The 16698-nt window shown below is 37.5% G+C and overlaps 1 protein-coding gene across 1 annotated transcript in view; it reads right to left on the bottom strand.

Annotated features, from left to right (window-relative positions):
* Positions 1-16311, bottom strand: part of LOC149170437 (uncharacterized) — a 66524-nt gene extending 50213 nt beyond the window's left edge. The window contains exons 1-11 of the mRNA XM_089429019.1: positions 16101-16311; positions 15302-16003; positions 14893-14958; positions 14512-14783; positions 14245-14319; positions 13908-14042; positions 2275-2396; positions 1397-1699; positions 947-1058; positions 491-596; positions 261-374 (exon numbers count right to left, since the gene is read on the bottom strand). Of these exons, the coding sequence (XP_089285145.1) occupies positions 261-374; positions 491-596; positions 947-1058; positions 1397-1699; positions 2275-2396; positions 13908-14042; positions 14245-14319; positions 14512-14783; positions 14893-14958; positions 15302-16003; positions 16101-16148 (2055 nt within the window). The 5' untranslated portion in view covers positions 16149-16311. The remainder of the gene's footprint in view (positions 1-260; positions 375-490; positions 597-946; positions 1059-1396; positions 1700-2274; positions 2397-13907; positions 14043-14244; positions 14320-14511; positions 14784-14892; positions 14959-15301; positions 16004-16100) is intronic.
* Between the last annotated feature and the right edge of the window lie 387 nt (positions 16312-16698).

The raw sequence follows: 16698 nt of genomic DNA, 5'->3' as shown, positions 1-16698 counted from the left end.
AAAGTCAGACATCTTATAAAGACAAGAATTAGCAGTGCACATAATTGTAATTTGCACTATCGTCCAGCATTCTTTGTTACAGTTAAACTAAAACACAAATTTCCCACTTCCTAACAAAGAGATTTTATAAAAGGCCCCCCAAAATTCAGGCATAGAACAATCAACCCTTTGTCACAATAACTACAATTCTACAACAACTTCATTTAATTGTGGAAATGATTGGTGGAAAATGTAAACGATGACAGGAAATTACTGTATACCTTAGTTGGCCCCAGTTCACCAGACGTAATTAGACAGCTTATGGAGAGTTGCACCTTTCCTACACATTCATGTTCTGGTTCACTGTAAATAGGCCACCAGCGAACTTTGTCATTCTGTACAAGAGATAAAAATTGTCATAAATAAAGGAGAAAACCAACCGTGTTTCACTTCAAAAGGATTTGAATCGTGAAGTCAACAGATTTAAATGGAACTAGAAAATACTGCATACTGGGTCATCCGTTATGGAAGCAATCTTGATCCTAACTCGACCATAAGCAGTTCCCTTGGAGTCCTGAACCTCCAATATAAGAACATCTCCTTGGCTCTCAGGAAAACTGAATAAGAACAACAATGGTTAGAAACCTCAAAAAGCTAATGAGAAGACTAGCAGGATAAAAATAAAGACCTTGAAGACTAATCACCTTAGAAAAAATGTGAAATCTATTAAACATCAACATTGGAAATAATTTCAGATAGAACATTAAATTGAAAACTAGGTTATTTACAGATGAAATGTTGGCGAAGCATTAAAATTTCAACAACAACAACAAAAACTGTGTCCTGTGAATGAGATGAATGAAACATGAAAAGGTGCCAAAACTGAAAGAGTGAAGACTAGTAGTGAAAATAATTTATTGATAGAAGAACAAATCAGTAGAATCAGAAGGATTCAGTATCTTCTTACAAGATATGACCTTCACCGGACCCTGGTTGCATCCACACAGCTGAACCTGGCTGCATCAGGACAGATTCTTCTTCCACTGAACTCTTAAGTTGAAGCCAGCAAGAAAAGGTCTCTGTATACAACCATTGCAAGATACGCCAATTCAATATCATGATAAGGTCAGCCAATCGTTTAGATTATAGAACGATGTTGTTACTTAAGTTTATTCTCCAAAATATGGCTCCCGTCATTCTTTCAATTCCAACAAACAGATTTTCCCTTTGACATATCATATATATTAGATAATTTTGGACACATTCAAAAAGTAATGCAAAAACAGTTTCCCAGTTTCTGGGTCATTTTCAACATGAAAGTCAACATAATATGAAGTGACAAAGGTCCTTATTGTTCATGAAAGAATAAACAGCATCATTCTAGTTTGACTAGAAGCAAATGGTGAGAATTTTGTACCTTGTGTTGTTTTCATCATTGTGCTATTGCAAAGTGTGTTCACCCCTGCTTTTAATAGCCCAGAAATTTTTTGTATGTATTGTGCTCCAGCTTGCATATATGCGACACTGCGCTGTGAGTAGGTAGCCTGAAGTGGTGCCTGTGGTACAACACGAACTTTTCTCACTGCCGCCCACCCAGCAACAAGAGCTGATTTTATGTTAGAAAAAAGTTTTCCCAGAGATTTTAACCATTCAAGGATCGGCCCAAGACATGGGAAACTGCAGCCGGAAGCCATCACCAACTTAATCTTCACTCTATGCACTGCTCTCAGACCCGACATACAATCCTTAGATTAGAACTCACCTTCCCAGTGATATGCATTCAAAGAACCAAGACACTGCTATTGCAGGCACTCTTCTCTTCCACTTCCTAAGGCACTTTTACATTTGAAAACATGGGAAGAGACATTTACTATTTATCTAATATTATTGAAAGACCTCCTCATTATATATGTTAAGTATGCAGTAAAATCCATTTGCTTGCAAGTTGATGAAAGGACAGGAGATAATCATGATTCAGTCTATGCACTGCTCTCAGATCCAACATGCAATCATTCAATTAGAACTGACCCTTCTCAGTTATATACATTCAAAGAATCAACACATATCAATTGCAAGCCTTCTTCACAGAAGATTCAATAAAATTCATAACAAATTCAAAAAGGTAGGAAAATACCTATTAAGTTCTAAGGTTTTATAGTTTCCACCAACATTCAGTAAAATGGATGTTAACCTCCAAGCCAATATTTTAACAAGCATCAACAAAGAAACTACAAGAAACACTTACTATAATCCCCATATATATCGACAAGGTTTTAAATGGAATCAAAGCCATACCTTCCACCTTCAGTTTCCCCACAGTTTTCTTTAGCTTTGGTGCAGAAGCTTCTTCCATTAAACCAGCACTAGCTCCGTTCTTCAGTAATTCCTCTTGTGGTTGTAGCAAAATTTTCTGCAATCTGCAAGATTACCACAAATATGAACAATAAAATGTAGCATTTAATTATGTTTGTCATGACTGTTAAACTCTATGGGCATGGATAATTTTCAAAGAAAGCCTTGCAGTTTTCTTGGAGTTGAAACATGAAATAGCACAGACACATCCATATGACTGACCTTTCTCAGATGTGGAGATATGAACACATTGGAATAAATCATCAGGGGAATGATCAAAGAAGATCTGAGGGTACAATTCAAAATTAACAAAGCCTGCAAACCAGCAGGTCCTTATTCAAATTGCCAAAGCAAATTGATTGTGATGATTATTAAAATCATTGAGTATGTAATCTTCTCACAGAAAACCTTCCTGTTTGACTTGAGCCACAAAGCTGGATAGCTCCAGCCAAAATATGACTGACCTTTTGCATACAGACTTCAATGAATTGGAACTAATCAGAAAAGGATTTGACAAAAAAAATTATGGAATGGAAACATTTTTCAAGCCCTGTCATGAAGCATATGCCCCTGTACCCAAAAGAGATCTGACACTCCTTGGGCATTTGGAGTACAACTCCCTTTGCAATGTTTTGAGAGAAATGCACTGTAATGCAACATTAATCAATGGTCAAAGTTTCAAACACATTAAAGAGAAAGTTCTAGCTTTATTTGATTTACGTTAAAATGAAACATACCTTTCATCCAGCAATAAATGTCAATTTTTTAAACAGTAATGCCCAAAGTCTAGAAGAGGAGATCTGAACCACAAGTTTATTCAAATGCCATGTTTCTCACAGGATTACCTTGATCAGTGTAAAGGAAGGGTACATTATTAGTCAGACATTTGCTTATAAATTCATCCATCAACTGACATCTCTTTTCCACACCTATGCTCAAAGGAAGAGGACTAAGTTACATGAACATTTGGAGACTTGTATTACTGTGAAACCACTTAAAATAACACAGGCTGAGTATGAGAGAAAAACCTGTAGTGAAAGAATAAGATGAATTGAGGCATCACGACATACCAGTGAAACATGAATCTGTCAAACTCTGCTCTTCCCTCAAACAATCCGATTCAACTCTGGGCGAGTCAAACTCGCATTTACCGAGTTTGACTCGTGGTCAACATAATTTTGACTTGCAACTCACTGATTAATTGTGATTTAAGCGAGGCGATTTTCAGCCCTCAACTCGGCGAGCAAGGGTTTTAACTTTTAGGGATCCCGCATTTTTAGTTGCATGGTTTAGTTAGGTTAAAAATTAAACGTCGGTCCATAACTCTCTTCTCACTGCTCAGGCCCACAACTCATACACTGAGAAGGTAATAGAGGCATGGTTTCAGTTTCAGTTTACGCTGCGTAATATAGTCGTAGTGTGCAATGTGCTCCAATGTTAGCTTCAGCACATGCTCTGTCAGATATTTCAATACCAAACCATTATCGTATCATTTCAGCAGCAATCAAGAGATTTTAGTTACTGCTTTTTAACTGATTAGTATGCAGTATTTTATACACTTTTAGAGGCAGATGCTTCTGGTTCTATGTAGTCATTGGTTAGGAGTCAGGACTCAGTGCTTTGGATCATGTTTGGACTCATAACATATATGAGATATTTATTCATTCATGATATTTTGGACATCTATTGATATTCTGCATTGTTTGGAGTCTTGGACATGACTTTATTGAATATCAATGAAAAATGATTTTTTTTAATTCGATATATGTGTATATCTTTAATTATTGAATTCACCGATTTTTTCCCGATCCGATTAAAACTCTTCGCTCTTTTGCCTCGCCGATTTATTTCCGATTCCGAGTCTGGTAACATTGCAACATACTGTGCAGTTTGACATGATCATAGGAACCATGAGAACAAATAATATTGTCCTTTGACAAATAGATATATATAGAAGCGAAGATGTGGGTTTGGGATAAGTGAGGTTCAACATAACTGTAAATAGGCCCAATGTTATTACATGGCTGTGAAAATGAGCAAGTTCCATATCGATAGCAGGTAGAGAAAAAAAATGTTTATAATCAGAAATGTTCTATCATCATGGTCAGCATATCCTATAAAATCATGCAAGCAAAGCCATATATATGAAAGAGCAGCTATGAAAGATTGTATGTTCTTGAGATGAGAAGAATGTTAAGAGGCAACTTTGGGAGATGTTAAATGGAAGCAGAAAATATTGTTATAAATGACAGCAATAAATAAAAAAGGAAGCCTCCACCAAAGGAACATAGAATCAAAGACAAAGGTTAAACAAGAGCCAATGGACTCAAACTTGCACAAGTAGGACTGTATGAATCAAAGATTGAGACCATGAGAGAGCCAATCAACATCAGACATTTAAATCTCAACAAAACAAGATGCTTCAAGTAGCGCTGACAGAGAACCTTCATATAAAAATAAGCACATCCAAAAAAGAATGAAATATGGCCACCAAGATGAAGGAACAAGAAATATTGGTGATGTTGAATCTTGAATCAGCAAGTTCAAGAAGCTTAAGCTGATTGGGAAGGTTCAAATAGTTCAAGCAAATTGAATGCAAGATTTGAATTCAATAGAGCTGTTCAGCATTCAAAGTTCAGATTCTAGGTCAATGATTGATAGCAGAACAAATTGGTGGAGGTCAAGTTCAAATTCTAATAGAGCTTGGTCAATCATATTGTTGATAAGTAAAGTTGGAGGCAGTTAAGGTGGGGTAAAGTTTAGTGTTTTAGAGTCCTATAAACAAGGTACCTTGGGGCAGTTTCTGAGCACTTTCACAAGGGATATAGGTGTTAATTGCAGTCATGCTCCGTTGCATACATTGCATTATTGTATCTATCTCCATGCGCTGAACTCAACAAAATATGTGTATCCCACTCAATCCTCTGGGCTTGAATGCATGTGGATGCCATTGATGAATTTGTTTGTGTCCTAATTAGGTTTTGCTTTCTTGCTTAACATGACTAATATAGAATTCTTAATGAGTTCGATCTCATTTTGTTCTATGGATCCATTCATTCAAGGTACAAGAAAGATTCCTGACATTTTTTGTCCATCAAGCCTTACTTGCTACATCAGTCGGTATCATAGTTTGTCGTTGCAGAGATCAAGTGACTTCTCAAGGGATGTCATAATTCTTATTGTTGTCAAGATTGATCTGAAATTGGTATGCCTGGTTTTGGTGTTTACAGGATGTTAGTGTCAAAAAAAAGTGCAAGCATTGTTGCAATTGTTGCATATCAAAAAATCTGGTCGTACAATCAAACATTTGGAAGATTCGAATGAAATTCTACCTCATGGATTGAGAGTTCTGGTCAATAATTGTTGAATGAGATATGATTGGCTAGGATGACTGGAAACAAAGAGATGAGAAGGCACAATCCACAATCATTTCAAACTTAGAAGATGTGTTCTTACATAGGGTACACACAGTCAAATTGGTGAAAGAGATGTTAATGCACTTGTGACAACATGAGTGAAAGAACCAACAACTGCAAGTAGACGAACTGGTGCAACTGGTGCAGTGGGCCAATGCTTGTAAGTTGCAACGAAAATACACTCATGCAAAGATGCTTGATGGAATGCCAATGATGCAACACATGGATAACATAAAGAAATTTTTTAAACAATCACAATCATTGTTGTTCAAATCTTCGAAGAAAATCAAAACACAAATTTGGACATTTTGCCACCATCTTCTCATGGTATGTCATAATTCTTATTGTTGTCAAGATTGATCTGAAATTGGAGTGCTTGGTTTTGGTGTTTACAGGATGTTAGTTTAAAAAAAAAGTGCAATCATTGTTCCAATTGTTGCATATCAAAAAATCTGGTCGATCAATCAGACATTTAGAAGATTCGAATGAAATTCTACCTCATGGATTGAGTGTTGTGGACAATGATTTTTGAATGAGATATGATTGGCTTGGATGACTAGATACAAAGAGATGAGAAGGCACTATCCACAACCATTTCGAACTTAGAAGATGTGTTCTTACATAGGGTCCACACAGTCAAATTGGTGAAAAAGATGTTAAATGCACTTGTGACAACATGAGTGGAAGAAACAACTGCAAGTGGACAAACTGGTGCAGCAGGCCAACGCTTGTGAGTTGCATTAAAAATACACTCATGCAAAGATGATTGAGGGAATGCCAATGATGCAACACATGGATAACGTGAAGAAATTTTTTAAACAATCACAATAATTGTTGTTCAAATCTTCGAAGAAGATCTAAACAACATAAAGTTGGACAGTTTGCTACCATCTTAGGAGACTTGTAGTTGTATAACTTGAAAATATTGTGGATGCATTAGACCTGAATGCTCTAATCGAAACACTGCTTAAAACAACAGGGCAGGAAAACAGTGAGAGGTTCAACAAAAACACCAATGTCATAATTGAATAACGATGTTGACATGGATTTGTCTAACGATGTTGACATGGATTTGTCAGTAAATTTGACTTCAATTAGAGATCAATCATCTACTAGGCTTGTTAGCAAAGGACATAAGAGGAGTGAATATAACAGCTACAAAAAGAAGTTGAACGAGAAGAAAAAGACACATGTGATGTAATACAAGGAAAATTGTAGGATGAGTGGAGAGCAATGGCTTCATTCTCTATTTTAACTTATGTTTTTGCTGAAGATGAGTAATTTTGTTGGTGGATCAACTCATGGGTATCACAGCACGTGACATCAAATCAAGAACCGATACAAAGTACAAACATTTCTAATGTCGAACATGTGAAACACACACATGCATAATCAATACAACTACATCATATAAAAAACAAATACATGTAAAAAGTACAAACATAAATGCACAAAGGGATTACAAACAATTCTAATGTCATGTAAAATACAGATTGAATTGCATTGATTGAATGGTGGTTGATGCATTGACTAGGGGTGTGTTAGCCAAAAAACAAATGTGGTGTTGAATAGATGAGTATCAGTTTGGACCAAGTCTCATCAATTCCTCCTTGCTTTAGAGGAAATCGTCTTCAATTTCCATCATAGCTGGTGGTAAACTCCCAATAGAGTACAAAATAATCCTTGGACTTTGTGTAGTTGAGGTCTAGGTACTACACTCTTGTGACCTACTAATAACATAATGAGCCGACTGCTGATAACTAGGTGTATGAATAGGTCTGAAAATGGGTTGTAGTGCAACCCCATATGTGCTGTCAAGTCCCAAATAATCCTTGGACTAAGTCTCATTAATTCCTCCTTGCTTATCGAATAACGATGTTGACATGGATTTGTCAGTAAATTTGACTCCAATTAGAGATCAATCATCTACTAGGCTTGTCAGCAAAAAGGACATAAGAGGAGTGAATATCACAGCTACAAAAAGAAGTCGAAGGAGAAGAAAAAGACACAAGTGATGTAGTAGAAGGAAAATTGTAGGATGAGTGGAGAGAAATGGCTTCATTCTCTATTTTAACTTATGTTTTTGCTGAAGATGAGTAATTTTGTTGGTGGATCAACTCATGGGTATCACAACACATGACATCATTTCAAGAACAGACACAAAGTACAAACATTTTTAATGTCAAGCATGTGAAACACACACATGCATAATCAATACAACGACATCATATAAAATACAAATACATGTAAAAAGTACAAACACAAATGCACAAAGGGATTACAAACAATTCTAATGTCATGTAAAATACAGATTGAATTGCATTGATTGAATGGTGGTTGATGCATTGACTAGGGGTGTGTTAGCCAACAAACAAATGTGGTGTTGAATAGATAAGTATCAATTTGGACCAAGTCACTCAAAAGTGAAAATTAGATAAAGTACAACAATAACACATGCTCACTAGTCTAAGACTCTAAGTCTCATCAATTCCTCCTTGCTTTAGAGGAAATTGTCTTCAATTTCCATCATAGGTGGTGGTAAACTCCCAATAGAGTACAAAATAATCCTTGGACTTTGTGTAGTTGGGGTCTAGGTACTACACTCTTGTGACCTACTAATAACATAATAAGCCGACTGCTGATAACTAGGTGTATGAATAGGTCTGAAAATGGGTTGCAGTGCAACCCCATATGTGCTGTCAAGTCTCAAATAATCCTTGGACTAAATTTATCAATTCCTCCTTGCTTTAGAGGAAATCCTCCTCAATTTCCATTATAGGTTGGCGTAAACTCCCAATAGAGTACAAAACAATCCCTGGACTTTGTGTAGTTGGGGTCTAGGGACTACATCCTCATGAACTAATACCATAATGAGCTGACTGCTGATAACTAGGTGTATGAATAGGTCTGAGAATGGGTTGAAGTGCACCCTCATATGTGCTGTCAACTCAGTGCATAAACAGAAAATCATCACCAACACCTATTCACCATGGATACATACTCAAAATAGATGCCAGAAGGATCGCCCTTTTCTCACTGCTGAAAACTTAAACGCAAGCACAAATCTAAATATAAGACAAGACTACCCATACATGCAGCTTCAATCCCTTAATGATTGTTAACTCTCCACGTGCTAAGAAAAAATAAGCACAAGCAATTCAAACTCAATCTGTCCATGTTCTAAAATAACATAGTCACTGTACTGTTGAAATGTGCCCTGCATGCAGCCCCTCAAAGAGATTTGAAATCACCAAAATTAGTGTGTTATGATTCATGAATGCTACTGTGCCTTCCAAGGAATGCACCCAGCCTGCTATTTAAGATATCAAATGTATGTTTGAACAAGTCAAAGTAAACATCCTCTTACATTACAGCACACTTCTTGATATGCATAAATGGATAAGATGGGAACCATAAATAGCAGATCTTCCTCATGACTCTGCTTTCCCTCTAAAATGATATCTGATCCTCATGATAAGGCTGCATATTCTTCCCTGTTATCTTGTCTCCTGTTGCTTCTGTGTGCTTCCAGATATAAAGCACTCAATTCAAAGCATGCAAGAACTGAAGGAGATGTCCATATATTATTTGCAAACCTATAATCATCAGCTATAAGGAGCATTTTTACATGTGGTAGTAATTTAATCTAAAATAAAATCAGTGCTGGAAACACGAACAGGAGACATTTGTGACAGCAGCCTCACTCCTCAGTACGCTTTCTGTTATATGTATCCAATGCATGCAGCCCCTCAAAGAGATTTGAAATCACCAAAATTAGTGTGTTATGAATACTACTGTACCTTCCAAGGAATGCACCCAGCCTGTTATTTAAAATATCAAATGTATGTTTGAATAGTCAAAGTAAACATCCTCTAACAGCACACTTCTTGATATGCATAAATGGATAAGATGGGAACCATAAATAGCAGATCTTCCTCCTGACTGTGCTCTCCCTCTAAAATAATATCTGATCCTCATGATAAGGCGGCATATTCTTCCCTGTTATCTTGTCTCCTGTTGCTTCTGTGTTCTTCCAGATATAAAGCACTCAATTTGAAGCATGCAAGAACTGAAGGAGATGTCCATATATTATTTGCAAACCTATAATCATCAGCTATAAGGAGCTTTTTTACATGTGGTGATAATTTAATCTAAGATAAAATCAGTGCTGGAAACTTCCTACAGGAATTAGGTTCTTCATACTATAAATCTGCTACAAGAATTAGATTTTGTACACCGACAGGAGACATTTGTGACAGCAGCCTCACAGTACTCTTTCTGTTATATTTATCCAATCCACCCGACCAATTTAGCCTGAGCTGAATTTATGCTAAATCAGACATGTTACCCCTTTTTCAGCAGTAAAACATATGAGCAGATTCTTTTTGGCAGCACCATTGTACGCCCAAAGAATCCAAGTCCAAAGCCTTGTAAAAGCCTTTTGGGATGATCTTTATGTGAGTCTGTTCAAGATCCCTAGTGCGCCTGTCTTCTTAGCTTCATTTCAATGGTTATTGATTCTATGGCACTGCTAACATCGCCCCCCTGGTGGGTGGTAACTCTCTGCTTTGATGGGCATCCTGGACGTGGACATATTGGGACTCGTAATTTATCAGACCACTCAATGTCTAGCCCTGTAAAGGTGATTGTTTACTGTATTTTCCCTTATATTATCGCTTTTATCCCGATGCACCTACCTTTTCCCTACTTTGAGTTCATCATGTCACAGTTCTTCATTTCCAATAGTTTACATATCCCAATGCACAGGTTCCTCATAGGGTCATTGGTCAAAGAGCTCAGATGATACAGCAAATTCTCTTCTTCCCGTGCCCCTTGGAGTTTTTCAAAAGATGGTGATCCAAAAGGAAGATATGCACAGAAGGAAGGGGGAGTCATATATTTATGGAACATGTGAGTTTCCAGAGGCATTTTGAAGTTCATTCCTTGGTCAAATGGGGCAAGTGAGCAGTCAATTAGCATCTGCACATTTTTGCTACGAAACCCAAGTTCTGAATTTTTTCATACAATCAAGAACGTTGGAGATCTACACTTGGGGATTGCTTTTCTAGGGGTCAATCCACACATATGTTGCTAGGAGAGCCCTTCAACTCACTCAAGGGAAATATTCGACCAAGGAAAATCAAAAAGTCAAGGAAGAACAAGTCTTCAAACAAAGAAAAAGATAAATTAGCAAGGAGAAAGGAAAGGCGTCTATTTCAAAGGCAAATGGACCAAGTCGACTTCATCAAGGGAGACATTGGAAGATTAAAGAGTGTGATAGCCCCACTTAGCAAATATTGCTAAGTGAAAATACAATTTTGCTCCGTTTTGATATTTTGGGTTGTTAATTTTGGAAAAAAGGGTTGGAGGACCCCACTCTCAATTTTTGCTAATGATTGGGTTAAATAAGGCAAATTGAATGCCAAGTGCATTGTGGGGGCCACTCAATAAGGAAATATGCTCCCTTGGGCAAACTCGCACTTTTGGAGGGAGAGGCTCAAGGGGAACGATGTATGGGACCCACATGGAGAGAAGGGAGCCCAAGGATAAATAGGAGAGGCATACATCATTTGGGGGCTTCTGATATTTTGACAAACTCACTCACCAAGCACACTTGAGCTGTTGAGCCAAGTTTGCAAGTGTTGTTCAGCACATAAGATACTTAAGCAAGTTTCTCACCCCTTGGCTTTAGTGGACTTCGAGTGCCAGCCCAAGGAGGGAAATTGATAACATTGTGAGCCAATTCCAGCGCTGCATCAGGCAATTCATGGGGCTTTTTTCAGCAGTTTGGGCGTGGGAGAGGACTACGCTTTTCTTGGGGAAGCTAGTGGAGGAGCAGAAAAATTATTGAGTCTTCCGGGGAGCATTGGACCTTATTTGCTGAAGATTCAGGGTGATAAAGACAGTCAAACCTTATGGAGCCTTGTTGTAGCAGAGGGGTCATCCCAGGGACTACGTGGGCCTGCATATGAGGTTCTTTTGGGCAGCACGTGGGAGCTGAGGGTGTGGCCATTTGGGGCTAGATTGAGCTGGGAATTTGAGAGTTATGTGGAGGGGAAATTCACCAGCATTTAACACCATTTTGGAGGGTCAATTCCGAAGGTCAGAATTAGGCCAAACCCTTTCTGGGTTTTGGTGGGTTATTTCAAGGGAGTCAAGGATTAATTTCTCAGGAGGCCAAATAGCATTTTCATTCCAGCAGACAATGCAATTTTTCCAGGGCAGCGCAGGGCATAGAGGAGAGAGCACATCTCAGCATCCGGGCTTCACATTTTATCACCTAGGACTTGTTTAGCTTGCCTTTGGCAAGCCTAGGTGCATTCACACTATACTCTCAGTGTACTTCCATTGTGTTATAATAAAATGGCTCAGTTAGGTGCAATTTTTGGAGAAATTATGGGTGTTTACTTATGTGTTTAAATTTCATGTGTGCATGTGCTTGTTATCACTGTAAATTTTCAATTAGGAATATTACAAAGAGCAAGTTAAGGAATACTCCAAGTCAATTCAAGCAAAGAACGGAGCAAAGGAAGACTTCGTCACCAACAAATCATCTAAAATCAAGCAAGCAGCCATTCAAAGCAAGTTAAAGAACCTCATCTATAAATTTAGAGTTCTCCCTTAGCAAACGATGTTGTGAAAATGTGAGATCATTAATGGCATAATAGAATTTTTTTGGTGCAAACATATTGTATACAATTTGTGGATTGGCTTTTCTATTCTTTATCTTCTTAGCTCTTACAAAAATTATTGAGTTTCATAAGATATTTTATTGAGTTTGGTGAAGTTACACAAAGTTAGTGAGGAGCTAAATTAGTCACTTGGAGAAAAAGGGTTCGGATGTTAGGCCTCATCTTTTTCTTCTTGAATTGAGGGCTTTTGAAATCATATTTTTGGACAAACCCTTATCGGGGGTTCCTCCTTCAAAAATTAAATCTCTCCGGTCTCATAATTGATTCATTGGCCTCTAAGGTGTTCCACTAATGATTTTTTTAAATAATGATTAGCATAGAAGAGGCATTTCTCTAAGGACATGACCATTCATGAAGGGACACCTGCCTAGGTATATAAGTGGGCCCTCAATTGTAACAATTTCATCATCATCTCATATCTCTTATGCATTTCTACATTCTTACATGAATATATATTTATGTAACAAACAAGGTTCATATACGAACAAGGTATTCATAACAAGGAACTGCTCCTAGTTGGATTTTGGCATCAGTTTCTTGATATATATATATATATATATATATAACATTTGACTATCTATAATTTTGGATTTTGGAAGACCTCCTTCAGGAAAACAATGTTGTAACCTCGTCAGTTGTATATCCAAAATATGGTAATAAGATATCCAATGCTCAATGTGTTTTTCAAAAAGATTTGATGTCTGTAACTTTAGATAAGCCTGTATTTTTTATTCGAGATATCGTCAAGATGTCTCTGTTTAAGAGTAAATCCTGTATTTTTTATCCACAACACCATGCTCAGTTTGATATATTTCATGGTGCATACATAGAACTTCAAATACAGAGGTTATCATGCCTGGTTTAAGATAATTTAAATATTCATGATGTATTCAGTATTTCATGGTGCATACATAGAACTTCAAATACAGAGGTTATCATGCCTGGTTTAAGATAATTTAAATATTCATGATGTCATAAACTTCAAATAATTCTGCATTTCAACTTGCACTGACATTTAATCAATGATTATTTAAAAAGACAACTCATTTGGAAAATACGGATTTAGAATCTGAACATCTAAAAATAAAGAAAGGGCCCAGTTTCCTATCATGTGTTAGATACAGAGCCGAAACAACAACATACTTGAAGCCAGAATAAGAAGAGGGAGGGGAAATATCTTAGTACTTAAGCAAGTCCACTCCTGCACAATGAGTGGTAAATGATCAATTTGGATGTTTTGTGGGTTTGAGAATTATTGAGATTTTATATAGTTAAAGGGCAGACACGTCTTTCAGAAAATTACATAAAACTATAAATGCTTAATAGAGAGTAACAAACTTCAAACTCAGACCCCATCACTTTTAACAAAAGGCATCTTGGATCACGTTTAGTACTTAAGTGCCACTGAGGTTATAGTTATATTTTCATGGAGATACAACAGAATGACAACAGAGTCGACATGACATACCCAAAAGCATTACGCAGAACAGCACATTCATCTCTAAGGAACTCTGGAGCCTCCATGCAGCCTGTAGCCCAGGCATGCAAACACAATCGGATACATGCTTCATAAGCTATAAGAATCTGCCAAGCACCATGACCACTGCAACACGAAGATGTAAGGTCCTCATCAACCAAAACTGGAAGGAACATATAATTGTAAAATAAAGGCTCAAAATTGAATGATTAAAAATGTTTAAGAAGGGCTGAAAATTTACATGTATATAAAATATCTAATTCAATTGAGTTTCTATGAGCTCCTAATCGTTCTAAAATCATGGAATAAAAAGCAAACATAAAGCAACCTGACATAAAATGTTGGTAGATGAGAACGAGCTTGTCTGTCTGAGGTTTGCACTCCCTCTTCCTCAGAAGCAGGTCTGTAAAATGAAAACTTTGTCAATATCACAAAAGTAAGCTTTCACTATTATTCAGCGTCACGTCCAATCATCAATGACATGCCACTCAAACCATGTTGCTTATTATCTTTTATAACATGCACGTCAACCGGATAAGATAGCTTCTTCAAAACGTTTCTAAAGACAATAAAGTAGGCATTTCTAAGTAGTTACCTTGTATATTGATCATTTATTTCATGTACTCTGCAATGATTTTCATCTGTATTCATGTCATATGTTAAATTTGACTCCATTGATCCCAGTGGCAAGTTACTCGGTGGCCCTATCTTGACTCTGCTATTTTCTTCTGATTGTGTGGAGAAAGATGGTACTGGCTTCTGATCATTTGCCTCAGGAATTTCAGTTCCAGATTCAAACATTGGCGGTGCACTGGGTGTTCCCGTTTCTGACAAGTTCCTAGGTTTCAGATCAGTGATGTTACAATCCTGCAACCAAAGAGCAGGGATCCTAACGTCAATTTACTTGCGGGTCCAAAGGAACCATAAATACTGAAGCAATTAAAAAAAAAAAATGAGGACCAAGCACATCAAATACTTGGTCTTCCGCATCGGGCTCAAGCGCCCGCTTTCCAGCTTGATGAATGCCACTTGGATACATCTTCTGCACAGACATATTTTATGAAATTATTTTTGTAAACATTAGAACATACATTGATCAAGCACCATACATAGTAAACCACAAAGCAAATGGCAACCAAAGTAACCTAAGGCCTTGATCTCACCGAAGTGATTCACGGAGGCTGCAGATTGTGAGATACATCAGTTAAAGCATCAATGTTTGTGCAGGTGAAATGGCTTAAAAGGATTTGAAACAGTAACCCCAAGTTTGCAATTGCAAACACAATGCCTCAAGGTATAGCAAAACATCTCAGAGCAAGAAGCACTACATATGTGTACATAAAGAGAAACATAAAACATGAGAAACCAGGTATATTAGTGCTCACCTCTTTAGCCTCTAGCCCCTGCCCTTTGCAATCTGAATGTATGCACCTCTCTTTGCAATAATCTGGAACATTATCTTCTTTCTCCTCCGGACAGTCGATATCCTCAGAAGATCCGGTGCCAGAACAGGGGCGCTGCCTATTGGAACGAAACCTTAATTCATCACCCACCGATTCCCCATGGAACTGGGGATCCATTTTCCCCTTTACCTCGCAAGGACCACTCTTAGAATCTGACATCGAAACTGAATCAGAATTGGGCTTCTGCAGTCTATCATACGTATACCTGCATCTGTACTCATATCCAGCATTGCGCCGTGCCAGCTTAAAATGACCCTGGTCTTGCTCAACGCCCTTATAGTCATGCAATAAAGGGTTTTCCTGCAGATCAGAATCCCAAGAATCCCTCTCCTCACCAGATGAGTCATAGAAATCCCGGTCCGGCGCAGAGCCAACACTCTCATCATCATCGTCCTCATCATCATCAACATCTATTACAACATTTCCACTCAGATTGGGAGGAATGTGTGAGCTGAGCAAGCCTGAATGGTAATGAATGCCAGACAGTTTTGTGGCCGGAAGGCTGGGAGGAAGGCCCCAGCTCTTGGTCTTAGCAGCACGGGCAGCATTGTATATCAAAGGATCAGTAACAAGGTTTGGACTGATATTTTCAGAGGGATATACATGGGGTTTCACATCCAATCCCTGTTTATAAATACAAGATAGGGTTTAATCAGGGAAAATTAAAATCTTTCCAGGGCGTTTCAATGTAGAAAATGAAGTTGAGTCATGTAACACTTACCTCTCGGACCCAGTTCAGGGCTTTTTCATCCAGACCATCCGTGAACATTTTCTCTTTCTCTTGGATATAGGTACTTGAAATGCCGCAAAACCCTGGCCACCAGAACCCTCGCCTTCGACCTGTGATCTCTGCCGAATTAGTTTTGCAGGAAAATTAGATTCGCATAGCAGGATTTTGGTTAAATGGCCTCAGTCCGTCGCTGCACTTAACCAATGAATTCAATGTACGAAATGAAACAAAGTGACTCTCCAACGGCTAGATTATTTTTTGAACACTATTCAAATTATTAGTCAAAATTCTGTGTCATTCCAACGGTCTTTTCAGATAATTTGGTTTTTTTTTCCGCAATTTTATTGGTTTTTAAATTAAAGAATTATTATAGTGCAATTGTACAATAAATCTAGGTAATTGCATTTGAAAGTGAACTTTTGGATTTGACAAAAGCTTTTGATGCCGATGTCGTTCATGTTAAAGAATTTAGTAGTGAAGTGGCTATTTTGTTAATTTTACATTTTGAAATTTGATTTTTAAATATGAATAAATTATAATAGTGGATTAGGGCATAAATAAGTTTTCAATGATTTGGGGAGTAAATTTG

This window comes from Pinus tabuliformis, chromosome 4_2 (assembly GCF_031772625.1).
Source record: "Pinus tabuliformis cultivar Carrire ecotype Pingquan chromosome 4_2, CPIR1, whole genome shotgun sequence".
Classification (NCBI taxonomy): Eukaryota; Viridiplantae; Streptophyta; class Pinopsida; order Pinales; family Pinaceae; genus Pinus; species Pinus tabuliformis.
This window is presented reverse-complemented; position numbering and strand designations above follow the sequence as displayed.